Source organism: Arachis hypogaea, chromosome 15 (assembly GCF_003086295.3).
Source record: "Arachis hypogaea cultivar Tifrunner chromosome 15, arahy.Tifrunner.gnm2.J5K5, whole genome shotgun sequence".
Taxonomy (NCBI): domain Eukaryota; kingdom Viridiplantae; phylum Streptophyta; class Magnoliopsida; order Fabales; family Fabaceae; genus Arachis; species Arachis hypogaea.
This window is the reverse complement of record NC_092050.1, coordinates 154,612,565-154,639,582: the sequence shown is the minus strand read 5'-3', so window position 1 is coordinate 154,639,582 and position 27,018 is coordinate 154,612,565. Positions and strand designations below refer to the sequence as shown.

The 27,018-nt window shown below is 34.9% G+C and overlaps 1 protein-coding gene across 1 annotated transcript; it reads left to right on the top strand.

Annotated features, from left to right (window-relative positions):
* The first annotated feature begins 690 nt into the window (after positions 1–690).
* Positions 691–25,430, top strand: LOC112749317 (TMV resistance protein N). Its single transcript, XM_072217288.1, has 6 exons — positions 691–1,422; positions 1,593–2,700; positions 2,917–3,198; positions 3,278–4,075; positions 4,165–4,789; positions 24,515–25,430. Exons 1-6 carry the CDS (start codon positions 920–922, stop codon positions 25,306–25,308), a joined length of 4,110 nt encoding a protein of 1,369 aa, XP_072073389.1. The 5' UTR covers positions 691–919; the 3' UTR covers positions 25,309–25,430.
* The last annotated feature ends 1,588 nt before the right edge of the window (positions 25,431–27,018 follow it).

Below are 27,018 nucleotides of genomic sequence, written 5' to 3'. Positions count from 1 at the left end.
CAAATGTTGGGAACAAAAACGATAAGTTACTTTTTTACAAATTGGTTTAATCTCGAATTATATATTGTGTACTATATGAAGTTATTAAATTTTTTTAAATATTAATATTTTTAATAGTGAATTATTTTAAATTTATAAATTTTAATAATATTATTATAAAAAAAAGTAATTATATTAATTTCAATTATTTTAATTAATTAATTAATTAAATGAGATCACAATAAAAACTAAAATTAGTTCCTCCTAATAAAAAAAAAATAATTTTAATTTCTATTTACTGTTTATAACACAAAAATTGACATGGAGTTATTTGTCAGGACAAATGGACCATACATAAGAATTGAGATAAGTTTAGATGGTCTTACTATATGTGAACCAGTAAGTAATATGTCATCATCATATTATGACAATTTTTTCTTTTAAAAAGGAAAGAAAGAAAAACCTATTTTATTTTGTATTTTCTTTTGATGTTCTAGCAAAATGCTGATCAAAGGCAAAAATTAATTTTATTTAACAAAATAAATTAGAATGGTAAGACATACTCTCAAAAGCATTAAAATTCAGGTTTCAACATTTTTTAAGAATTTTTTAAAATAAAATCTTTTCCACATTCAAATTGGTCATTTTCGTCAATTTGTATTTTGTTTTAAGAAAATGATTAAAATGATCCTATAAGCAGGCTCAGAACTTGTCATCTTTTTCATAACCACTTTGCTCTCCAACAACACCTCAACTAAGAAATAGAAAACCGAACATGGGACTTTGTTGCCAAAACCAATGACTTGGTACAAATCCAACCTCTAGTTATCATAGTAGGCACCTCAACTATCGCGAAACATTTACCCGTCTCTTAGCTATTCTGTTCTACAGCTGTTTGTTTTTTTTGTTTGAGTGCATCATTGACTCTTTTACGATCATCATGTCAGCTCCATCACTCACCCCTTCCTCTTCTTTTGGCTATGCATTCACCTATGATGTGTTTATCAGCTTTAGAGGCACTGATACTCGTTATGGTTTCACTGGTAATCTCTACCAAGCTCTCTATAGGAAGGGAATCCACACTTTCTTTGATGATAAGGAGCTCTGGAAAGGAGAGGGGATCACACCCTCACTTCTCAAGGCAATTGAAGAATCTAGAATCGCCATTGTTGTGTTCTCCAAGAACTATGCATCTTCTTCCTTTTGCTTAGTTGAACTTGTCAAGATCATGGAGTGCATTAAGGGGAAGGGCCGGTGGGTCTTTCCGGTCTTTTATGATGTTGATCCTAGTGACGTGCGACACCAAAAAGGAAGCTATAGAGAAGCGTTGACTAAGCATGAGGAGAGGTTCAAGGATGACATGGAGAAACTCGAGAAAGTGCAGAAATGGAGGGCAGCTCTGCATCAAGCGGCTAACCTGTCTGGCAATGATTTCAAGCTTGAGTATGTTTCACTATCTTATATTTTGTTTCTTCAATTTTTCTAATATATATATAAAATCATCTTATATTCAAACTTGTAGAGGAGAGAATTCCTTCATCTTGAACTAGTCAATTTGTCGTGTATATGCTGTATTTAGTATAGCCTTATAGTGATATTTTTTTATTGGACAGAAGGGAATATGAACATGCTTTTATTGAGAAGATCGTGAAGGAGATCTCAAACAGGATAGCTCGTGTTCCTTTGCATGTTGCTGATTACCCTGTTGGACTGGAATCTCGAGTACTAAAAGTAAACAGTCTTCTAAATGGTGGATCTAATAGAGGAGCCCATATGCTAGGGATATATGGAGTTGGTGGAATAGGTAAAACAACTATTGCTAAAGCAGTTTATAACTTGATCGCTGACCAATTTGAAGGTTTGTGTTTTCTTGAAAATGTTAGAGAAAAATCAATTAAACATGATTTAGCATATCTCCAGGAGATGGTTCTTTGTAAAATTCTTGGAGAGAAAGCTATACAGCTAACAAGTGTAAGTGAAGGAATTTCATTAATAAAGCAAAGGTTCAAGAGAAAGAAGGTTCTCTTGGTTCTTGATGACGTACACAAACTTGAGCAATTGCAGGCAATTGCTGGAAGTCCCAATTGGTTTGATTCTGGCAGCATAATCATCATAACAACTCGGGACAAACATTTGTTGGCAAGTCATATGGTGGAGAGAACATACCAAGTGAAGGAATATGATAGAAAAGAAGCACTTGAGTTGTTTATGTGGAATGCTTTCAAATGCGATAATGTTGATCCAAGCTATGTGGACATTTCAAATAAAGTAGTGTCCTATGCTTCTGGCCTTCCATTGGCTCTAGTGGTAATAGGGTCAAATTTGTATGGAAAAAGTGTACAAGAATGGATATCTGCATTAGAGGAGTACAAAAAAATTCCTAATGAAGATATCCAAAGCAAACTTAAAGTAAGCTTTGATGCTTTGAGTGAATATCATAAAAATATTTTTCTTGACATTGCTTGTTGCTTCAAAGGATATCATTTGGAAGAGGTTGAAAACATTCTCCATGCTCATCATGATGTTAGCCCGAAACTTGGCATTAGTGTGTTGGTTGAAAAATGTCTAATAAATATTGATATGAATGGCTATGTCACACAACATGACTTAATTCAAGATATGGGCCAAGAAATTGTTCGTCAAGAATCACCTAAAGATCCTGGAAAACGTAGCAGGTTATGGCTTCCTGAAGATGTTATCCAAGTTTTACAAGAGAACACTGTAAGTAAATCTATGTGGGCAGTTTGAAACTTTGAATTTTTATCATTCAATATTTAATCTTTGATATTACTGATCTCTTTGGAATTTCCCCCCATAGTAGCCATTTATTTCTTTAAACTTGTTTCCTTTACCTTGTTCTACATTATAACATCCTTTAAGTATGTTGATGTCTTGACATTACATGTATGATTTTTTTGTTATTTTTTGTGTTCGAAGGGAACCAGTGAAGTCGAACTCATAATTCTGGAAGCTCCCATGTCTAAAGTAATAGAATGGGATGGAGAGGCCTTCAAAATGATGGTAAACCTCAAAACACTTATTATTAAAAGTGGCAATTTTTTCAATGGTCCCAATCATCTTCCGAATAGTTTAAGAGTTTTGGAATGGCCGAGATATCCTTCGCATTCTTTCCCAGTTGATTTTCATCCAAGGAAACTTTCGATACTCAAGTTGCCCCACAATTGGTTTACACCACGGCCGTTAGTGAAGCTACTAAAGGCAAGCAGAATAGATTTTTTATCTTTTCTCTATGTTATTAAATCCATTTTAACATTTCCTTTAAATTTTAACTTTGCAGGAATTTGTGGACCTAAGTGTTTTGGATTTTAGTTGGAATTATTGGATAAAACATATACCCGATGTTTCAGGTGCCCCAAATTTAAAAGAATTATGCTTTGAAGGTTGTGAGAATTTAGTTAAAATTGATGAGTCAGTTGGATTTTTGGGTAAGCTTATAAAACTTAATGTTGAATGTTGTACAAAGCTTAGGAATCTTCCTTCCCTTATGTTACCCTCTCTTAGGTATCTCTTTATTTCAACATGTTATAGTCTTGAGAGTTTTCCTGAAATATTAGGAAAAATGGAAAATATAAGATATCTTTACATGGTTCGTACTTCCATACGGGAATTGCCATATTCCATCTGTAATCTTACTCGGCTTAAAGAATTAAGTATGGAAAGTTTTGAAAATGTTGTATTGCCAAGTAGCATTTTCAAGTTTAGAGAACTGGGCAGTCTGAGATTTTCTATTGGACATGAGGTGCTGTTATCTAATGATGAAGAAGATACAGAGGAAGAGAGCTCAGTATCGTGCTCAACCCCAACATGTCTTGATCTGTTCCATTGCAATCTGTCAGATAACTTCCTGGGAATATTTCTTGCTCGGTTTCCCAATGTGCAAGAGTTAAAGTTGTCACATTGTGATTTCACAATTCTTCCAGCATGCATAAAAAATTGTCACTTTTTGAGGATTCTTGATATTTGTTACTGCGAGAATCTTAAAGAGATTAGAGGGATTCCACCCAAGATAGAAGAATTGGATGCAACTGGGAGCACATCGCTGAGTTGTTGGAGTAGAGAACTATTATTGAATAAGGTATATCTGCTTTTTTCCATTTTTTTCCCATATTGTGTTACATGTGATATTCAGTATGACAATTCAGGTGGGCCATGATTATTGAACAGAAACTGCATGAGGAGGTTGGAAAGAAGAAATTTATTTTGCCAGGAACAAGTATTCCAAGTTGGTATGAGCATCAGAGCAGTGGACAACCAATTTCTCTCTGGTTTCGTAATCAGTTCCCAGCCATATCTCTCTCTTTTCTTTTCAAGGAGGAGTTTGAAACTCATGGTGTTATTCTCCCTCAATTGAAATTGGTTACCAATGGCAATCAGCATGAAAGTCTCCGATTTCCTACTATTTTCGATTACAGGCCGGGTCATATAAGTATTTATGATTTAGAAGATATTGCGGGTGAGCAGTTTCAACAGAATGAATGGAATCAAGCGGTGGTCTATGTTTCAAATTCATATGAGTATTTTATGAGGAGGCAACTGAGACCAGAAGAGATGGGCAACGTAGAGATTGGAGTGCATATAATCAAAGAAAGAAGCAGCATGAATGATATCCAATTCACTAATTCACTTTTGGAGAAAGAAGATCACAATGCGGCCGGGATGAGAGGTTATCACAATCACCATATCAATATGCCCGAGAAACGAGGCAGAGAGCTGGGATTATCACTTCCAGAATTTGGCAATAATTTTTATTGCGATTTATTTCCACACTTCCCTAGAAGCTCCGAACGAGGTAATTGTTCCTGCTCTCTCTCCATATATATATATATATATTTTTTTTTTCCCGAAGTAAAATGAGCTCAACACATTTAGTGGAGCATACAAGAAGCATAAAAATAGTTTTGCAATTCCTATGTTATCTTCGGCATAGCCATCAACAACATGAGTTACCTTTTGCACACCACTCTCTAAAGCAACCAGACGTCTTAGCAACACACTCTACCACTGTCGCTGTCTTGTTCTGAAAAATGACCTCATTTCTACACAACTAGATGTTCCATATTACTGAGAAGAATCCCACTAGCCATGTTTTTCGCGCATCTTTTCTCAAATTCATCGTCCTCCAACTCTCAAAATGTTCTTTTATGGACCCTGGGACACTCCAAACAAGACCCACATGACTTATCCATGTGCACCACACCTGCCAAGCAAACTCACATGTAACAAACAAATGTTGTACAGTTTCAATTTCCTTGCTACACATAACACATATGTTATCACTTTGTTCAATGATGCCTAATCTGCTCAAGCGATCCTTTGTATTAACTCGGCCTACCAGCACGAACCAAATAAATAACTCTTCCCGCGGTGGAACAATTCCTTTCCATATTTCATTTGTGAATTTATAGCTGAGGATATCATCCGTCAATGTCTATACCTGCAATACCTGCACAAATGAGTTAGTAGTATAAATGCATTTTTTTATCAAATTTTCACATCACTCTATCTTGTGTGTCTGCTATCAGCCTCACAACTTGCAAGGTCTCAAGCATTTGGGTCAAACTGTCGGTCTCCTATTGTCGGAGTTCCCTCTTCCAATGGAAGTTCCACACCCACTCTATCCCATCCCAAAAGCCACACTCCCCAATCACGGATCTCTTATTATCTGAAATTAAGTAGAGTCTTGGAAATGAGTTTTTCAGCTTTCCCGACTGTAGCCATGCATCTTCCCAAAATCTGGTTAGTCTACCATCGTCTACTTTCATAGCCAACCCGTCAATCATCTTCTGTCTGACATGTTGCTCCTTGATTTGCAATCGACAAATATCTCTCCACGGGCCTCCTTTTGTTGGTATAGCTTGAGTAGACAATAGCTGCCCAGGGTTCAGATTATTGCATGAGCACACTACCCTCTTCCATAGAGGGCATTCTTCCTTAGAGAATCTCCACCACCATTTAAATAACAATGCGGTATTGCGAATCAACGCATCTCCCACACCCAGTCTCCCTAGTTTCTTCGGTGCCTGTATCATCTCCCATTTTACAAAAGCCAATCCAGGTCGTCCGTCGTCCTTACCCCAAAAGAACCTTCTTTACGAAGAGATTATTTTTTTGGCCACCGTAATTGGCATTTTATACAAGCTCAAATAGTACTTAGGTAGACTATTAATCACAGCTTCGATGAAAACCAACTTCCCCGCTTTACTGAGCACATTTGCCTTCCACAAACTCAGTTTCTTCTCCACCTTATCTATTACTGGCTTCCACGTTTTCACCAGACTCGGGTTTGCACCTAGATTAATTTCCAAATACTTCACTGGTAGATTTGCCGCCTGACATCCTAATAATCTGCACATTTGACTCACCCACGCCTGACTGCAATTTACCGGTATCAAACTAGACTTGTCAAAGTTGATATTTAGTCCCGACATGACCTCAAAACACCTCAGGAGCCTCTTGTAGTTTCTCACTGTCTCCTCCTCTGGTGGGCAGAACAATATAGTGTCATCAGCAAACTGAAGGTGAGATAGCTCTACATTGTCCCTGCCGACTAATAGAGGAGATATTCTCCTATTTCTTACCGCCTCCTCGATCATCCTGTTCAGCACATCTACAACTAGGACGAATAGAAAAAGGGATAACGGGTCACCTTGTCGAAGCCCTCTTTCCATCTTGAACGGTTTGGATAGAACCCCATTAACCATTATAGATATAGAAGCTGATCTAATGCACTCTGCAATCCATGCCCTCCATCTTCTACCGAACCCCATCTTTTCCAGCACAATATCAACAAAATTCCATTTGACTCTATCATAGGCTTTCTGGAAGTCCAATTTATGATAGCTGATGCATTCTTCTTCATTTTTAGCCACTGTACAGTTTCACAGGCAATTAACGCTCCATCATGTATTTACCTTCCCTTGACAAATGCACTTTGTGATTCTCCAACTAATCCTGGCATTACGCTCCTCACTCTTCTTGTCAACACTTTTGATATGACCTTGTAAATGCAACCAACCATACTGATCGGTCTAAGGTCCTTTATCTCCTTCGCGCCGACAAACTTCGGGGCCAACGCAACCCAAGTAATATTAGAGTCTGCTGGTAGTCTCTCTGTCTCAAAGAAACTCATCACAGCTTTAGTGAATTCCACCCCAAGCTCTTTCCAACATCTTTTTATAAAATTCATGTTATTTTTTTTGCCTGGACTCATTTACCTCGATTTGATTTTCTGATGTAACAGTTAAGGGAATCATTCTAATTCACCTGTTTACATCTAAGTTTCTCAAAGAAATTCAAAAAAAATTTCATTGATCAAAATTAAGAAAAAAAATGGCTACCAAATTTTACAAAGTTTTTATATCTTTTGAGTTTAAAATTCTAACTCATAAATTCACTAAAATAAAAAAAATGTTATGTGTCCTTTAAAATTCAGCCTTTATTCAGCCTTTAAATTTAAATAATATTATTTAATTAAATTTTAGTTAAAACACATTCTTAGTTTGTAGCTAAATATATTAGTAATTAAAATTAATTTAAATTTTAAATACTAGAATTTCTCTAACTTCTTAATTCTTACCTACTTCATAAAGTAGTTATTTTATCAACTTTTTATTTATTTACACGTATACGTTCTTTTTTTCTTCTCTCTCGTGTTCTTCACAAAAATTTTCATAGAAGAGTATTACTTCTCTATAGATAAATTTACTATTTCATATTTAACATTTTATTATTATTAGATGAGTCGTACTATTTTGTTCCTATTTCGAATGACTTGCATCATTGCATGCTAACTCAAAACTCATTCATCATCATTGTCGAATGAAATTTTAATAAGATTATATCAATATTTGAATTAAACAATAAATGAATTATCAGTCTATGCATCAATATTCTTTTCTTCTTCTTTACTTTCTTTTTTCTTTCTTTCTTTTATTTTTTAATCTTTATCTCTAGAATGATTAGAGATGACCACCAACATAAAATAATTAGACCAAATTAAAGATAAATAAAAGAGTAATTGCAGGTATTCAGAAGAAAAAAAAGATAACAAATAAAAATTTGATAAAGGTTTATAGTTTTCAATAATTTTTTTATTATTAGTTAGATTTTTTCATTACTTATTTGAATATTAACGCTTTTAAAATTATTAAAATGTATGTTTGTAAAAATTAATTTTTTTTCAATTGTAACACATCTAAAATTATTAAGTTATACAAAAAATATTTTTGAAACACATCCAAAATCATAAATCTAAAATTTAAATTTAAACATTAAAAATAAAATTAATTTTTTATATCTTATTCGATAAAAACTCATCTAATATTTCTCTTTTTTTAATAGTTAGATTTTTTCGTTACTTATTTGAATATTAATGCTTTTAAAAGTATTAAAATATATATTTGTAAAAATTCATTTTTATTTTCAATTGTAACACATCTAAAATTATTAAGTGATACATAAAATATTTCTGAAACACATCCAAAATCATAAATCATAAATTTAAATTTAAACGTTAAATATAAAATTAACTTTTTTATATCTTATTCGATAAAAAACTCATCTAATATTTTTTCATTTTTTTATTATTTGTTGAATTTTATCGTTACTTATTTGAACATTAATGCTTTTAAAATTATTAAAATGTATGTTTGTAAAAATTGGTTATTTTTTCATTTATTACACATCTAAAATTATTGAGTTATGTACAAAATATGTTTGAAACACATCCAAAATCATAAATCTAAAATTTAAATTTAAACGTTAAAAATAAAACTATTTTTTTATATTTTATTCGATAAAAACACATCTAATATTTCTTATTTTTTATTAACGTTTTCAAAATTATTAAAATGAATAATTAAGCTAAGTTTTTTATATCTTATTCAATAAAAGTATATCTAACATATTAGTTCAAAATATTATCTTTTTTAGGGACTTTAGATGTGTGGGTTAATAATTAAAACCCTTAAGATTTATTTTTTGAATTTTAAAATTAAAATCTTCAATTTTACTGAATTTAATTTTTGAATATGTATTTAAATGATAATTTGTTAATAATTAAAAATACTAAAACTGAAACAAAAATTTTAAATTTTAAATTTTAAATTTCAGTTTTATTTAGTTTGTATTTTGGATGTGTATTTAATTTTAAAAAGAAACTAAATCTATTTAGATGTATTTGTTTCAATTTTTTTTTTTAAATTAATTGTAGTAAAAGGCTGATTAAAAGATCACTTTTAAAGGATACCTAGTCGTACTGTAAAAAAAATAGACCAAATCATAACTGGGCCTAAAACAAACAAAATAACAAAAATAAAATAAACATAAAATAAATTCTAAGAAGGTGATGTCTTTTTAATTCATCTTGACTAATGAGAGTTTTCAATGCATCTTGTAAATAGTAAGACATTTGACTTTTGATAATCGTTAATCATTGTCTTACCTAATTCTTGATGCATCTCCTGAACAAATGACTTAACCATGTTTGCAAAACCTTCTTTTATTCTCTTAGTTGTTGTTCTTGTAATTGGACCAATTAGCATATGACAGTTCTCAGTTTGTCCCACAAGGCTCGTATCATTCCCTCCCCCCTGAAAAAGATTCGTCCTCGAATATGCATCCAAATCAAAAGGAGATAGGTCAAAGACATTAAAAGTAGCTGATACATTATACTCGCTTGGAAGGTCAATCTTGTAAGCATTGTTATTGATCCTTTCGAGCACCTGAAATGGACCATCACTCCTAGCGGCTAACTTGGATTTTTTTTTTGAGTAGGAAACCTCTCCTTTCTCAAATGAACCCATACCCAGTCATCAGGTTCAAAGACAAGTTGTCTTCGACCTTTTTTTACTTGTTGAGCTGTCAATTTATTTTTCTTTTCAAGCAACTAACTCACGTGCTTTCAAGTGCATAGCTTTAACCTTTTCAGCTTTACCTTCTGCATCCAAGCTAACAAGATCACTCAAAAGCAAAGGTAATAAGTCCAAAACAGTTAAAGGATTAAAACCATACACAAGTTCAAAAGGAGAAAAACTAGTAGAAGAATGAATGGTTCTATTATAAGCAAACTCGATAAAAGGTAAACAATCTTCTCAAGTTTTCAAATTCTTACCAACAACAGTACATAATAAGGTCCTTAATGTTCTATTTACTACTTCAGTTTGACCATCAGTCTAAGGATAACAAGTAGTAGAGTATAATAATTTTGTGCCAAATTTACCACATAAAACTTTTCAAAAATGACTCAAAAATTTTACATCACGATCAAAAACAATAGTTTGGGAAACACCATGCAAGCGCACAACCTCTCTAAAGAATAGATCAGCAATATTTGTTGCATCATCAGTTTTATGGCATGCAATAAAATGAGCCATTTTACTAAATCTTTCTACCACAACAAAAATGCTATCTCTACCTTTTTTAGTTCGAGGCAAACTAAGAACAAAATCCATAGAAATACCAACCCACGGATACATAAGAACAGGTAAAGGGGCATACAAACCATGTGGTAAAGACTTAGATTTAGTCTGTTTACATGCAATACACTTATCACAACATTTTTCAACATCTCTACGCATGCGTGGCCAGTAAAAATGTTCAGATAACACATCCAATGTCTTATGCACACCAAAATGACCCATTAAACCCCAATTATGTGATTCAAGAACAAGTAAGTCCCTTATAGAACAAGCAGGTACATAAATTCTTTTACCACAAAACAAAAAACCTTCATGTCTATAAAATTTATTAAATGCACTATGTTCATAAGAGACATAAATAGCAAAAAAATAAGAATCAATTGCATATAACTCCTTTAAAAACTCAAATCCTAACAACTTAGAAGTAAGTGTAGTAATTAAAGTATACCTCGACATTCTATTTACCTTGTTTAAAGGCAATCACATATGAAAATGTTTCAATAAATTTCACCCATTTAGCATGTCTTTTATCAAGCTTACCTTGTCCTTTTAAGTGCTTCAAAGATTCATGATCTGTGTGAATCACAAACTCCTTAGGTAAGAGATAGTGTTGCCAAACCTCCAAAGCCCGAACCAAAGTATATAATTCTTTGTCATATGTTGAATATTTACGCTGAGCTAAATTCAACTTTTCACTGAAGAAGGCAATGACTTGTTTTTCCTGCATCAAAACAACACCTATACCAATCCTAGAAGCATCACATTCAATCTCAAATGTTTTATCAAAGTTAGGTAAAATAAGAATAGGAGCAGAACACAAATAGTCTTTTAGGGTATGAAATACAATTTCTTGTTCCTTTTCTCATTTAAATCCAACATCCTTTTTGATAACCTCTGTGAGAGATGCAGCAATAGTAGAAATTTTTTTTACAAATATCCTGTAAAATCCAACTAACCCATGAAAACTTCTTACCTTTGAAGCATTCTTAGGAGTTGGCCATTCACAAATAGCCTTTACCTTTTCCTCATCAACATCAATTTCACTCACAATCACAATAAAATCAAGAAATATAACTCGATCAATACAAAAAGTACACTTTTTAAGATTGGCATATAATTTTTCTTTTCGAAGCACTCCCAAAACAGCTAAAACATGTGACAAGTGGTCATTCAAACAAGTGCTATAAATGAGAATATCATCGAAATAAACAACAACAAATTTACCCAAAAATTCTCACAAAACATGGTTCATTAGACGCATAAAAGTACTAGGTGCATTAGTTAGTCCAAAAGGCATTATTAACTACTCATATAACCCATGTTTTGTTTTAAATGTAGTTTTCTATTCATCCTCTTGTTTCATTCTAATTTGATTACGCCCACTTTTCAAATCAATTTTAGTGAATATGCATGCACCATATAACTCATCAAGTATGTCATCTAACCTAGGGATATGATACTTTATCGTAATCTTATTGACTGCACGACAATCCACACACATTCGCTAAGTACCATCCTTTGGACCCAACAAAACTAGTACATCACATGGACTCATACTCTCCCTGATGTGACCTTTGGCTAATAACTCCTCAACTTGCCTTTGAAGTTCCTTTGTCTCTTCAGGGTTACTCCTATAGGCTGGTCTATTAGGAATGCTAGCACCAGGAATAAAATCAATTCGGTGCTCAATCCCTCGTAATGGAGGCAAACCACGTGGCACATCAGTAGGAAAGACATCGGCGAATTCCTGCAACAAAGAGACAAAGCTATTTGGCAAATTTGGGTTAAGGTCAGTGTCAGAGAATAAAGTATCCCTAAATCGAACCATAAACAAAGCTTTCTTGCTAATTAAAGCACTCTTTAAATCTCTTTTTTGTGCAAAGAAACATAATTTGCTCTCAATTTTCTCAATTTTTTCTGTATTTGCACTACTCTCATGACGTACTCTTTTCTTTCTTTTCAATCACCTTTGGACCTTTTGCTATATTCTTTTCACTCATAGCCTCTTTTCTCTCAAATTTTTTTGTAATCTCACATCCCATGATCCCCTTAGTATCATGTTGAAGCTTCAAATGGTCAAGGTAAACCTCCTTAGATGATAAAGGAGCAAGAGTGATCTTACGACCATTAAAATTAAAGGAGAACCGATTCGTGTGACCATCATGAAATGCTTGACGGTCGAACTGCCAAGGTCTCCCCAATAATAAATGACAAGCTTGCATTGACTCCACATCACACAATGCCTCATCAACATATTTTTCAACAGAGAATACAATTGTCACCTGCTTGTCAACCTTGATTTCTCCACTATCATTCAACCACTGCAACGTATATGGTTTAGGATGTCGAACACATGTCAAACCAAATTTCTCCACCATAAGTGTACTAGCCACATTAGTCCAACTCCCGCCATCAATAATCAGACTACATACCTTTCCACCCACCAAGCATCTAGTGTGAAAAAGATTTTGGCATTGCTCTAGGCTATCTTCTTTCACTTGCAAATTCAAAGTATGTCTAACAACAAGAGATTCACCATGGACTACATACTCAATATCACCATCAGAACAATCCTCCAAAAGTGGCATAATATTATGATTAGAATCATCACCATGATCAGAGTCAGAGACAATATCATCTCCTCTAATAACCATCAATCTCTTGTTTGGGCAATCACTAGAGTAATGACACATACCATGTCATTTGAAGCATTTAATATCTCGATGCCTAGAAGTAGCAGAAGAAGAGTTAGAATTACCTTTCTTCTTTGTAGCATCAAAGAACGCATTAGGTTCAGCACCCTTAGGCTTTGTTGTGTCAGCACTACGAGACTCCCACTTTGGATTAGTATGAGACAATCCTCTTGGTGCTCTTCTTTGTTGTTGCCTCTCCACCTTCATTGCCATACTGACTAAATTCTCCATCTCCACATAATGATGTAACTCAACCACATCAGCAATTGCTCTATTCAAACCACCTACAAATCATGTCATAGTAACCTCAGTGTCCTCTTCTATGTTGGCAGTGATCATAAGCATCTCCATTTTCTTATGGTAGTCTACAACAGACTTGGAGCCCTGAGTCAGCCAATGTAACTTCTGATGCATTTCCCTGTAGTAGTACGAAGGCACAAATCTTTTCTTCATGAGGCGCTTCATGAGATCCCAAGACTTTATAGGGTGATCATCATTCCGCTGTCTTGTCTTCACTAGTTCATCCCACCAAAGCAAGGCATAGTCAGAGAATGCAACTGCTGCCAAACAAACCTTCTTTGCCTCAGAGTAATTATGACAAGCAAAAATTCTTTCTACCTTACGTTCCCACTCCAAATAAACTTCAGGATCATTTTTTCCTTTGAATGGTGGTATTTGCATCTTGATGGCATTGGTATTGCTATCTTGATTTTTATGTTGAGGTGTTAACCCCATCAGAGTCATCATCAGAAGGTACATGATTCTGACACCGATTTCAGAAAGGTCCTTGTTTAGTATTCTTGGCCAGTGTCTATGTCACCTCTTGCCTCCATATTTCCAACTCAGTCAAGCGATTAGTTAAGTGTTGAATGTCTCTTTGCATCAACTCCATGTCAACTAAAGTATCTTCGGAATGAGCTGCCATAACAATGAACCTGTAACAAAAATGTTATAGAAAGGACCTCACAATCACTCTCTTACGTGTTTCACTCAAGGATAGACACTCGTGTTTATTCTCAAAATTGGCTTTTACCCTCTATTGAACTTACCACTCTTACCTTTTACCACTATTGAATCTCATTAACTGTTGTACTTTAGAAATCAAATAAAAAATAAAAGATAGAGAAAATCCGACGCAACGATAAAAGGAAAAGATGGAAAGAAAAACAAAGATGAAAAAAAAGACAAAGACACAGAAGACAAAAAGATAAGAATAATTTAAAAAAATAAAAATAATAAGAATAAGAATAATAATAATAACTTATGAGTAAAGGACAAATAGGTCCCTGATCTTTTTTCCCGACACATTTTCGTCTCCGAGGAATGGAAAATACATTCATGTCCCTGACCCCTCGGAGATGTGGACATATTTACCCCTCCGTTAAAGTCACTCCGTTGGGCCTGACGAAAAATGCTGATGTGGCTCCCGTGGCGCTGACCTGGCCGTTACGGGCTGACACGTGGGATGGGCTTTTAAAAAGAGGACGGATTAGTCCCCAGGAACCAAAACGTCGTCATTTCTCCCCCACCCCCAATCTATTAAATCCTTGAGCCATAATCCTTCGATTGTAGTGTGAGGGTGAAGTGGGTGAAGTGGGAGAAGGAAGAAAGGGAGCATTCCGGCCCATGGCATCCGATGGAGTATCGTCAAGCTCGAGAAGAAGCGAAGGTGGAGGAAGACAAGACCAGTTCGGTGCATGCTTGGTTCAGAACGGGAAAGATGGAAAAGATGACATCTCACCAAAGTGCTTCTATGGAGAAAATGCAATGCTCTTCATGTCGAGGACGAGCAGCAATCCTAATAGATTATTTCTGGGATGTCCCTTTTATAAGATATGCAAAGCAAATATGTGTAACTCTGTTTGTATTAGGGTTTATCCCCAATTCCAGAATTTTTCTGAGTTCTGAGGATTGATTTTGTGTAGGTAAGACAACCATCCTAAGAGAGGATTGAACACAAGGGAGGAAACTAAATTTCTAAGAGAGAAATTTTCATTATCTCCCTATCTTAAGATGGTGTATAGAGCAGTAGTGGAGGCCAGGGATAAGATAATAGAAAACGAGAAGGAACAATACAAGAGAACGAGGGACTATTATGAGCAGATTTTGAGTAGTAATCCAGGATCATCCGCAAGGTTGGAGCTCATGTCAATTCCAGAAGCCCCCATGTGTTCAACAAATTATACGTATGCTTAGATGCTTGTAAGAGAGGGTTCAAAGATGGGTGCAGGCCTTTGCTGCACCTGGATGGTTGTTTTCTCAAAATGTATTACATAGACTAGCTTCTAGCAGCAGTTGCGTAGGACACAAATAACCAATATTATGTTGTTGCATACGGGATAGTCAGGGCTGAGACCAAGGATGCCTGGAAGTGGTTCCTGACTAATCTTCAGGAGGACATAGGAGATGATGTAAATCACGGCTGGAACTTCATATCGGACCAACAGAAGGTAAGATGTACTCATGGTATAGTCATGTACACTTCAGATATTATATTTCTTGACTGCATTGCTATTCCATTATGAAAATGTTTCCTGCCACCATTCAATGCAGGGTTTACTCCCTGCCCTAAAGGAGGTCATGCCACAGGCAAAGCTACGCAACTGCGTCATGTACATGTGGAAAAATTTCATAAACCGATTCAAGGACTTGTACATAAGAGAGGTTGTATGGAAGTGTGCCAGATGCACTACAGTTGCAGAATTCAAGGAATGTATGGAAAGGTTGAAGGCAGTGAACCAGGGTGCTTGGGAATACCTTAGTAAGTTTGAGCCAGAAACATGGGTAAAGGCTTACTTCTCTCATAGGCCAAAGGTTGATAACCTCACAAATAACATGTGTGAGGTGTTTAATACCAAAATTGTGAACTACCGATGCAAGCCAATCCTCACCATGTGTGAAGAAATCAGGTGTTACCTGATGAGGAGGATGGTGAATCACAAGCGAGTGTTAGACAACCACCCTGGCAAGTTAGCACCAGTCCAGCAAAATTGAATGGAGAGATTAATCAACCTTAGCACTAAGTGGACGACATAATGGGTTGGAGACAACGAGAGGAAAAGGTTTGAGGTGAGCCGCAAAGCTAGCAAGGTTGATGTAGACCTCATTAAGTACACCTGCTCCTGCAACCGATGGCAACTCACTGGTACAAACTATAATTATTGTAGTTCATTCACTATGTTGTTAATTATTTGGTCACCTCTGAAATTTCTTACTTGATTAGCTCAGGCATGCCATGCATACATGCACTTGCTGCTATTGGGAAGAGACGTGACAAGGTAGAGGATTATGTGCACCCCTGGATGTGTATGGAATCAATCAAGAGGATGTATGCACACTGTATTAAACCAGTCCCCAGTGCAGAATTCTGGCCCCGAACTGACTTCTCGCAGCCAGACCCACCCATCATCAAGAAACCAATTGGCCGGCCAAAAGTTCACAATAGGCAGAAAGATCCTGTTGAGCCATTGATGCAAGGGAAAAATTGAAGAAGTTATTCTCTATGGCTTGCAGCAAGTGTGGTGAAAAGAGTCACAATTATAAAACATGTAAGGGAGCTCCATCAAACCCCAATTGGAGGCCGAAAACAAAAAAGCCTAAGAAGAAGGCAAGAAGCAGCTCTCAAGCACTGGTTGTGCTTCCTATGTCCCAGCCAGCTCCTCTACCAGAGGTAATATCACTTTATTTATAGGTAGATTTGACTATACACTCCTGCAATAATTCTGAATTAGCATTAAACTTGTAAGGGATTGATCTGTCTTAGTGGCATATACCTTAGGCGTGACTGAGTCTTAGTACCATATTCGTCAAGGATCAGTTTGTCTTATTGAACAATACCTGAGGGACTAATCTGTCTTATTATTAAACTGTTAATCCTTGTCACTTATATGTCCAGAATTCTTCAAGCAGCCAACCAGGCAACACTACACCCCAGCAACAAGCAACCACTGTAATTATGTAGCTGTTTGTCTTTGTGATCAATTTCATATATGCATTGATTGAATCCCTCTTGATGTGCTTTATTTTTTGTCACGGTTTAGTGTCTTGCGTGAAAGTTCTGAGTGCAGCTCGACCAAGTCAGGCAAAAGTTGCACCAGTTCCAACCAGGGTTACTAGATCCACCCTTGTCATAGCACCACCAGAGCCAACAGTCACTCCATTCAGGCCACCGGCCCCGACTTCAACCCCTCCATTTAAAGCTCCAGGCAAGGTTCCATCCATGGTAAACAACACAAGTCGGCCGAAACCATCAAAATTCAGACCAAAGCAGAAGATTTTCAAGCCGCCGGCTCCACTGGTTCAAGGACCATCTAACACACAGCAGGGTGCACCAGCTCAGGAACTCTCCCAAAGAACAACTCCATGTAACACCCAAACTGCTGCACACAATCAGGAGGCTCCATTGCCAACTCTACCAAGTGACCCAACATCTAAGGCATCTAATGAGTGAAAACTCACGACATTATGAATTTTTTGGTTTAAATGTGACCCCATGTAACTGTTAATGGCAAATTCCAGATACAATTTCCTTTTTTGAGTTAGTTCTTTTTTTGGTTCATTATTATTGGTCAACTAAGCACTTGTTAATGGTAGCATGCCATACATGTGTAGACATTATTGGCAAACTGGTTTTCTTTTATTTTGGTGTCAGTTCAGATGATGAAGGTTTAATTTCACACCCATAATATCACAGTTCAGATGATGAAGGTTTAATTTCACACCCATAATATCACTGATTGAATGTTTGATTTCCTGTGACTTTGTCTGCTTTCATTTCATACGTACATAGTAACATACATGCCTAAAAATGATATCACATATACAAATCATTTATACATTTCATTTTCGACCATTGATCATTTCTTACATCATTTCTTACAACTTAAAACAGCAACAATCAGGACAATGAACATTACACATATACTCCACCTTATTGGAATTTTTTTCACCTCTAATGCTACTATCCTCTTCTCTAACAACGTTATCCTGTTTTTCATGTCTTTGTTCCACTGATGCTCTTCACCATAAAAAAATTTGCTCCTCCCCCAGATACCTTGTAACACCAATACCAAGACTTGTAATGTGCTCATCCAACCACAAAAAAAAAAAAAATTTGCAATATGGTTGTCTTACCTACACAAAATCAATCCTCAGAACTCATAAAAATTCTAGAATTGGGGATAAACCCTAATACAAACAGAGTTACACATATTTGCTTTGCATACCTTATAAAAGGGACATCCCAGAAACAATCTATTAGGATTGCTGCTCGTCCTCGACATGAAGAGCACTGCATTTTCTTCACAGAAGCACTTTGGTGAGACGCCATCTTTTCCATCCTTCCCAAGCACGCATCGAACTGGTCTTGTCTTTCTCTATCTCCTCTTCTTCTCGAGCTTGACGATACTCCATCGCATGCCATGGGCCGGAATGCTCCATTTCTTCCTTCACCCGCTTCACCCACTTCACCCTCACACTGCAATCGAAGGATTATGGCTCAAGGATTTAATAGATTGGGGGTGGGGGAAAAATGGCGACGTTTTGGTTCTTGGGGACTAATCCATCCTCTTTTCAAAAGCCCATCCCACGTGTCAACCCGTAACGGCCAGGTCAGCGCCACGGGAGCCACATCAACGTTTTCCGTTAGGCCCAACAGAGTGACTTTAATGGAGGGGTAAATATGTCCACATCTCCAAGGGGTCAGGGACATGAATGTATTTTCCATTCCTCGGGGACGAAAATATCCGCGAAAAAAAGGTCAGGGACCTATTTATCCTTTACTCATAACATATTTAATGATTTTTTTGAAATTTTTTTAATAAGAAAAATAAGAACACAATGCCTTTTTTTTGTTTTTTTACTTTGCTTAAGTGCTACTTTGTAAATTTTAAAGTGCATACTCTTTCTTTTTTTTTTTTGGTACTCAAGAAATGTTGGCAAAAGAAAAAAAAATTACTAATAATAAGAAGAAACTTCAAGGTACTTACTCTTCTTTCTTTTTTTTTTATTTTTTTTTGGGACTCAAAATGTGTTGGCAAAAGAAAAAAAAATTACTAATAACAAGAAGAAAGATAATAAACTAATAAGAAAATGAATGACAAGGGAAGGACGAAAAGAATAATGATAAACACAGAAGCAACAAGGACAGGAAATAATATTAGAGAAAGAAATTAAAAAAAAAGAAAAGAACAAAGAAAACAATAATAACTTAGAAGAGATGAAAAACCAATCAACAAGAAAAAAGAACAAGACGTAAGGATAAACTTACTATGCGTGGCTGGAATTTTTTTTTTTCTTTTTTTCTAAAATTTATTTAGAACACAAGAAGGGTAAACATAGACTAATAAAAATTAATCTAATACCTGAAATCTAATACCAAATGATACAGAATGTAACCCATGATAAGATGAAAAATCAAAGAAAAGGACTTATCTACCTCAATTTGATTTCCTGATGCAACAGCTAAGAGAATCACTCTACCTCACCTGTTCACACCCAAGTTTCTCAAAGAAACTCAAATAAATTTTCATTAATCAAAATTAAGGAAAAAAGTGGTTAAGGTTTTAGAGGATTTTTATACTTCTTGAGTTTAAAATCCTAACTCATACGTTCACTAGAATAATAAAAAAAAAAGGGCAAAATCATAACTGTGACTAAAACAAACAAAACAACAAAAATAAAATAAACATAAAATAAATTCTAAGAAGGTGATTGTCTTTTTAATTTATCTTGACTAATGAGAGTCTTCAATGCATCTTATAAATAGTAAGACGTTTGACTTTTGATAATCGTTAATCATTATCTTGTCTAACTTTTGATGCATCTTCTGAACAAATAATTTAGCCATATTTGTAAAATCTTCTTTTATTCTCTTAGTTGTTGCTCTTGTAATTGGACCAATTAGCATATGACAGTCTCAGTTTGTCCCACACGGCTCGTATTAGGATTCCTCATAAATTTGTCTCTCTATTTTTCTTGCCGAATTCACATAATACTACGTACCAAGGAAATCTCCACGGAGATCCAGTAAGAACTATGTCTGTGTGTTCATACCTTTTGTCGAGGATACGATCCTGAGAGATCGGAAGGGTTGGAGATCCTAAGTCTTGAAGCGCTAGAATCGGATCGCAACAGCATCCTACAAAATACTCTGATTCTTAATGTTTCAAATGTTCTTAGATGTTCTTTACCCATTGAACCCCTCCTTTTATCCCTTGTTTCAGAGTAATCTTTACTTTGGTATTTATTACTCTTTTTATGTGCTATTAATGCCATGATGTGACAGTTTTACAAATTCTTGAGTCTTAACATTGAATCGAATTTTCTTTTAATGATAATCATTGGTGTTATTTTTGTTCATAATAGTGCCCCAATTCAAATCTCTTAACATTTTCATCTTAGTACCCTGAGTTTATGTTTAATTTTAGCGACAAAATTTTTTTAAAAAACTTTCTAGTTTCCTTTTAGCAGTTATTATTCTTTGATGTGCGAATTATGGGATTGCAATTATAATTTTTCTCTCCATCAATCAATGTCGCATTAATTTTTAATTTTGTAATCTCCATTCTAACCCTTACTTCCCTAGGCATTTTCCTCTCAAAAAATCTATTTTCAGATTTTCTGTATCTTTCCTCTCGCTTTTTTCTCTTGCTTTATTCCAAACAAGAAGGCCAACTTTCTACATCTACCATCGAGTGAATCGTCCAGCAGTTTTTATCAAAACAAATAAAATTCTTTCTTTTTTACTTCTTTACTTCTTTTGTACCGGTCCCTTTCAGATTTACTAGCATTTTCTTCTTGTTTTGCAACTTTATGTTTTGAAATCGACGCTTTCTTTCACATGGAATTCTTCTATGATTCTGGTTCGTGCTTCCATTTTCGCTTTTTGTATTTTTTTTTATTAAGTTAACATAGTAGGAGTATCACTATTTTAGTTTTTCCTAATCCTGATGGTGATGACATTGGATTCTGTTTGCCCCTTTTCACTTTTTACGTATTGCACCTCTCTTGTTATCTAGAATTTGCTAGATTTTGTTTGAATTTTTTTGGGTAGTTTTCGAGGTTTTTTCTTTTATAATACAGTGGTGGTGTCTTTGCAAATTTTTTCAAGATGTCCAAAAAAAAAAGTAGTTGCAACTCGTGAACGAGCTGACGCTGCTAATCGTTCGAGGTCCCAACCTGTTGCCCCAATTCCCTTGACAAATGGCGAACTTAAGGTAGACATGAGTTAAACCCTAAAATGTTTTTTGAGATTGGCATCAAGCACTAAAATCGTCTCTAAGACTGCGTTTGTTTTTAATAATAGGACAGGACAATTCTGATGAACAAAGACATAAAATTTTGTGTCCTTATATTCTTTTTGGTGATAAACTAGAATAAATTATGAAAATTCAATTTATTCTTATTTTTTTCATTCAAAAAATTTGAGATGAAAAATATAACAATAAAAAATATAATTATGAAAAATTAACTAAGAATAATAAAAGAAAAACAAAATACACTAATTCAGTGTCTCTGGACATATTGTTTCTGTCCATGTTTCCTCTGCCAAACACGATGTTGTGTCTTAGTATCCTGTCTTTGTAAACAAACGCAACCTAAGATTTTAATAATTACACTAATTACGTCCCTAAGATTGATAAAAGTGGACCATATTAGTTCCTGACCCATTTTTTCATTAAAGATGTGATGACATAGTATAATGACGTGTGCTGTTAATAACACGTGTCACTCCATGATTTGACTACGTGAAATAGTATGATGATGTGGTGACCAATAACACGTGACGTGCTGATGTGGATGGTTGTACCACATGTCACAATACTATTTGGCCACATATCTATTTGTACCACATGTTGTAACAGTATTCGTCCATATATTGTTCATTATAGATACACCAAATTGATCTCGCACTTTGCATTAAACGAAGAGATGTTTATTGTAGATACATCAAATTGATCTCGCACTTTGCATTAAACGAAGAGATGAAAACATATGTTGATAAACAGCCCACGTCATCTCTTATATTGATCAACAACAGATGAAAACATATCTTGAGTGAATATTAAACGAAGAGAGAAAAAAAAAATAGGGAGCCACTTAGATAAAGATGTCAAAAACGTCTTTTTTTAAAGATATTTTTTAAAAATTAAAATTTAACACATATAATCATGGTTCTGAAAACCGAACCGGACCGGCCGGTTCAACCGAAAAAACCGGGAACCGGTCACTTAATCGGTCCGAGTAAGGTCAGAAACCGTTTGGTAGAAAACCGGTGAAAAAACCGGTCGAACCGGCGGTTAACCGGTAAACCGGGAGAACCGTTCGGTTTTTTTACGGTTTATTGGTTTGCATATTAAACTTCAAAACGGCGTCGTTTTGAAGGAAAAAAAAAAAAAAAAAGAAGAAAAGGGCTATGCACGAAGCCACGATCCCTAATGGCTAATTCCCAATCCTCATCTCACTATCTCAGTATCTCAGTCTCAACTCTCACCCTCTCACCCTCTCACGAACCCTAATAGCCACCACCATCGCCACCGCATCCCACCGCCATCGCCACCGCATCCCACAGCCCCTCTTCGCCGTCGCGGAGCTCCTCTCCTCCATCGCCGTCGCGGAGCTCCTCTCCTCCATCGTCGTCGCCGAGCTCGCCACCTCCACCGTCTTCGCCGAGCTCTCCACCTCCACTGTCGTCGCCGAGCTCTCCACCTCTACCATCGCCGCCGGTAATACTCTGCCTTCCACCTTGGCTCCTATTTAATCGTCGCCTACTCTGTGCTTGATTTTATAATTTTTTGATTTTTCTGTTCATGATTTGTTAAGTCTGTGTTCATCTGTTCATGTTTTGTTAGCTGTGTTCATCAGAAGTTCAGAACATGTTTATAATTTGATTTTTCTGTTCATGTTTCTGTTCCTATTTGTTCATGCTGGATTACATGATTTTGGTTGCTGCTTGATGTTTATTTGGATTACATGATTTTGAGTTGCTGTTTCATGTTTATCTGGATTACATGATTTTGGTTTCTGTTTGATGAATCTTCAATCTGTTTTTGGCTTTCCATTATGATGCGTTTATTGGTGACTTGGGATTGAATGATGATCATTGCAAGCAAATTGAGGCTGGGGCGTTGAAGACAGCTGGGGAATTTGTCATCCTTCTTTTCTCTGTGTGTTTATGTGTGCTTATTAATATTTATAGAGTTGTTTCTTGTTACTGTGTGTGTTTGTAATCAATAGCCAATAGTTGTTAGATTGTTATCTATTAGCTTGACAATCTTTGTAATAATGTACTGAATGGTATCTCAAAATTTCTGTGGCTTTGAGAATGTGGCTTTGAGAATATTGTTACTTTTTGCTTCTGTTTGGTGGTTCATGAATATTCTCATTTCTCAGTTGATTTCTGTGATTGTCAAGCTGCATGAAGTTGATTTCTTTTTTACGTTTTATTTTTTGTTTAGTTATAAGCTTTGATGTTTGATGTTTGAACCTCTAATATTAAGTAATGGATAATTTATTATGTGAAATATTAAATTTTATTAAGTTAGAAATTATTAAATTTATATACTTAAGATTATTTTAAATTTTTTAATAATTTTATTTAATATTTAATTAAACCGGTTGAATCCCGGTTGAACCCCGGTCGAACCAGTGAACCATTAAACCAGTGACTTCACCGGTTTATTGACCGGTCCGGTTCTCGCAACCTTGCATATAATCAATTAAATTGTATTATTTTTATTAAAATTAGATCGGATAAATTAGTTTAGCAAAAAAATTACTATAATATCCTATTATAAAAACACAACTAAAATATTCCTATTATATTATATATATATATATATATATATATATATATATATATTGAAAACTTTAAATTCTAACCCTATAATGATAGAGAAGAAAAGAGTTAGAATTTAAGATTCTCAAAATTAATATATATAATAAGAGTATTTTAGTCATTTTATATAATAGAGGTATTGTAGTCATTTTTTTTATAAAAAATAATATTAATTTAGACAGATTCAAAATTTGATTCACTATTTTTCGATTAAATTAATTTGTCTGACCTAATTTTGACAAAAATAACATAATTTAAGTGATTATATCTATTAAATTTTAATTATTAAAAAGTATCTTTAAAAAAAAAAAGCATTTTCTACATTTTTATGGGAGCATCCCAAAAAAATATTTATATATTAAAATCAACTATTAAAATGAGTTAAAATACGCTATTTAACTCAAAATTTTAGTGGTTGATTTAGTAATTTTGATGTGCACCTAGCATAGCTAAAAAAAATACATTGAAAAACTTTGTTGCAATCTTCGCATGTTGATAACTTCTCCTTGACTTAGTTATTTAGTGTCATTCCATTCACTTGTCCCTTTACCTTTCATTCCATTCAGGTGAATCTTCTAGTACACCATCTTGTGGTATGACTAGAGAAGAAGAAGTACATCCAATATCCACTTGCACTACGTCGTCAACATCAAATGACAAATATTCGAGCAATGAAAATGACATGAGTGATGACGTAGAAATGGATGCATTTTATGCTTCTATTGATGTTCCTGGCATCCCTATGCTTTCTCATTCTCATGATAAGTTGGTTACGGCTGCTCCAAGGGATGAAGAAACCAGGAAAGCATTGAGATCTGTACAAGATTTCCTCTCCATGGATGCTTCAATAATTTTGTTGGATTCTAAATTGTGCAGTATCTTGAAAGCCAACCTAGATTATCTCTCCAAGTTATCTGCAGATCATGGCGGCATATCAAGGAAAATGAGTAGTGTGATATCAGAAGCTTCACAGTTTTTGATTCATTGGAGTAGGGACTACAGTGAAGCAAGTACGAAAATTAATTCTATAATGTCTCATTTGTCGAGAGCTGATGAATTGGAAATCAGTCTGGAAAGTAACAAGAAAACGTTCTTGGAAGTTGTGGGCCTAGAAACTGAGCAACTCAATACCATTAAAGCTAATATGTCTGTTTCTCAAAACGAAGCTGGCATGTCTCGTAAGAGAAAGAGAGAGATTTTTGAGGAAGGAAAGACAATTAAAGCTGAATTGGATGAGTTAAGGAAGAACGTGCCACAATGCGAGCACACATTGGCAAAGAAGACTCAGGCAAAAATCATAGCTGAATGGTCAAGACTGCGAGGAACTGTTCGGAATATTGAGAAAGACTTGAATTTATAAGAACTCGACTGAGCTTCTGATCATCATGAAACGTTAATCTATTGTACATGTGAATGCAAATCCATAAAGACATGCACGTTGCTCGACTGCCTTCTTTAATAATTTACTTATGAGTTTTTGACTAACCCAGATATTAAGATTAGGGTTAATCACTAAAAATGCTCCCAAATTATTTAAATGCCCGCTCGAATTTTGTTATTGACAAAAATACTTTCAAATAATTTAAAAACGCGACAAAAACGTTCAATAATAAATATGTATTTTCAAAAAATGCCTTAGAAATTGAATTTTGATGTGCTTTTTTGCAAGCATGATTAGAAAAATGAGATATGTTTTATTCATAAATTTTGGTGATTTTTCGTTAAGTATATATTTTTTGTGATTTTTTTAAAAAATTACCAAATTTTAAGAATAATAATATCTTATTTTTCTAATCATATTTGTAAAAAATCGCATCAAAATTCAATTTTTAATGTATTTTTGAGAAATACATATTTAATGTTAAATAATTTTGTTATATTTTTAAATTATTTGAGGACATTTTTGTCTATAATAAAATTCGAATATATTTTTGTCTAATATTTAAATAATTCAAGCGCGTTTTTAGTGGTTAACGCTTAAAATTACTATTGGTAGAAGTTTTTACTAAATGTACAATAATTTTATTCAAAATTAATTTTTGCATCTTTTCTATAAAATTTTTTAATTGATAACTTTAGCAAGTATTTTTACTATAATAATTCATATCATGGAGACTCCACAAAAAGAACTGGTCCCTAAATTAGATGATACCCAAATTCTCTTCATTCTCTTATAAATGTACTTGTTTTTTATTCAACTCAAATAATATTCTTTCATGGCGTTTAAAACCGATTTTCCTCCATCTAATGTGATGATAATTTCATTTTTAAGTCCCAAAAAAAATTGAAAGTTAAACCTTCAATTGGTTCTTAACACCAAATTTGGATGCTAATACTAATATCTTTAAACTAATTACAGTTGAATGTAATACATTCAATATAATGCATATGACTACAATGACAAGAATAATTAATGACAGCAAAGGGGCTGTGAGAGGTGAGTACTCCAGGGATAGTACGAGAGGAGTACAGTTAACACCAAAGGATCCTAGAATTTGGAATCGGGAGGCATATCATCGTTTGGAAAATGATTCATTTTCTGTGTTTGTGGATAATCTACCGGCTGATATCTCAAGGAGGGAGCTGTATCACTTATTTTGTTGGACGGGAAGAATTAATGACATATATCTTGGCCGGAAACGAAAGAGTGGTGTGATCTATTTATTTGCCTTTGTTCGGTACACGACAAAAGGGGGCGCTCTCAAGGCGATTGCAGAAATGAACCAGTGGAGGTTACGGGGGAAGGTAATTACCGTCGGGGAAGCTAAGTATCGAAGACAGGTTCAGATGGGTGGCACAGTGCGGAAGGAAATAACAAGTCCCATTGGCGGTGAAGCAGTGGATTCTTATCAGGGGAATGGGGTGGCTGCGGCCAAAGCTATGAAGGAACAGCCAGTGCGAGACCATAAGAATGCCACAGAGGGGAGTGGACCTTTGAAAAGAATTGATGTGCCGGTAGTCGAAGCAAATATGGAATGGTTGGCGAGGAGTTTAGTGGGGCACACGTTACACCCAGTGGACCTCAGATCAGTGAAGACGGTGGTGTCTAAAAATCTGCCCAACATTGTGG

Excerpts from the sequence above, each read along its gene's own strand:
- LOC112749317 (XM_072217288.1), top strand. The coding sequence starts at position 920 with ATGTCAGCTCCATCACTCACCCCTTCCTCTTCTTTTGGCTATGCATTC. Across the intron at positions 3,199-3,277 it reads CGTTAGTGAAGCTACTAAAG|GAATTTGTGGACCTAAGTGT; the intron begins GCAAGCAGAATA and ends TTAACTTTGCAG. Across the intron at positions 4,076-4,164 it reads GAGAACTATTATTGAATAAG|AAACTGCATGAGGAGGTTGG; the intron begins GTATATCTGCTT and ends ATTATTGAACAG.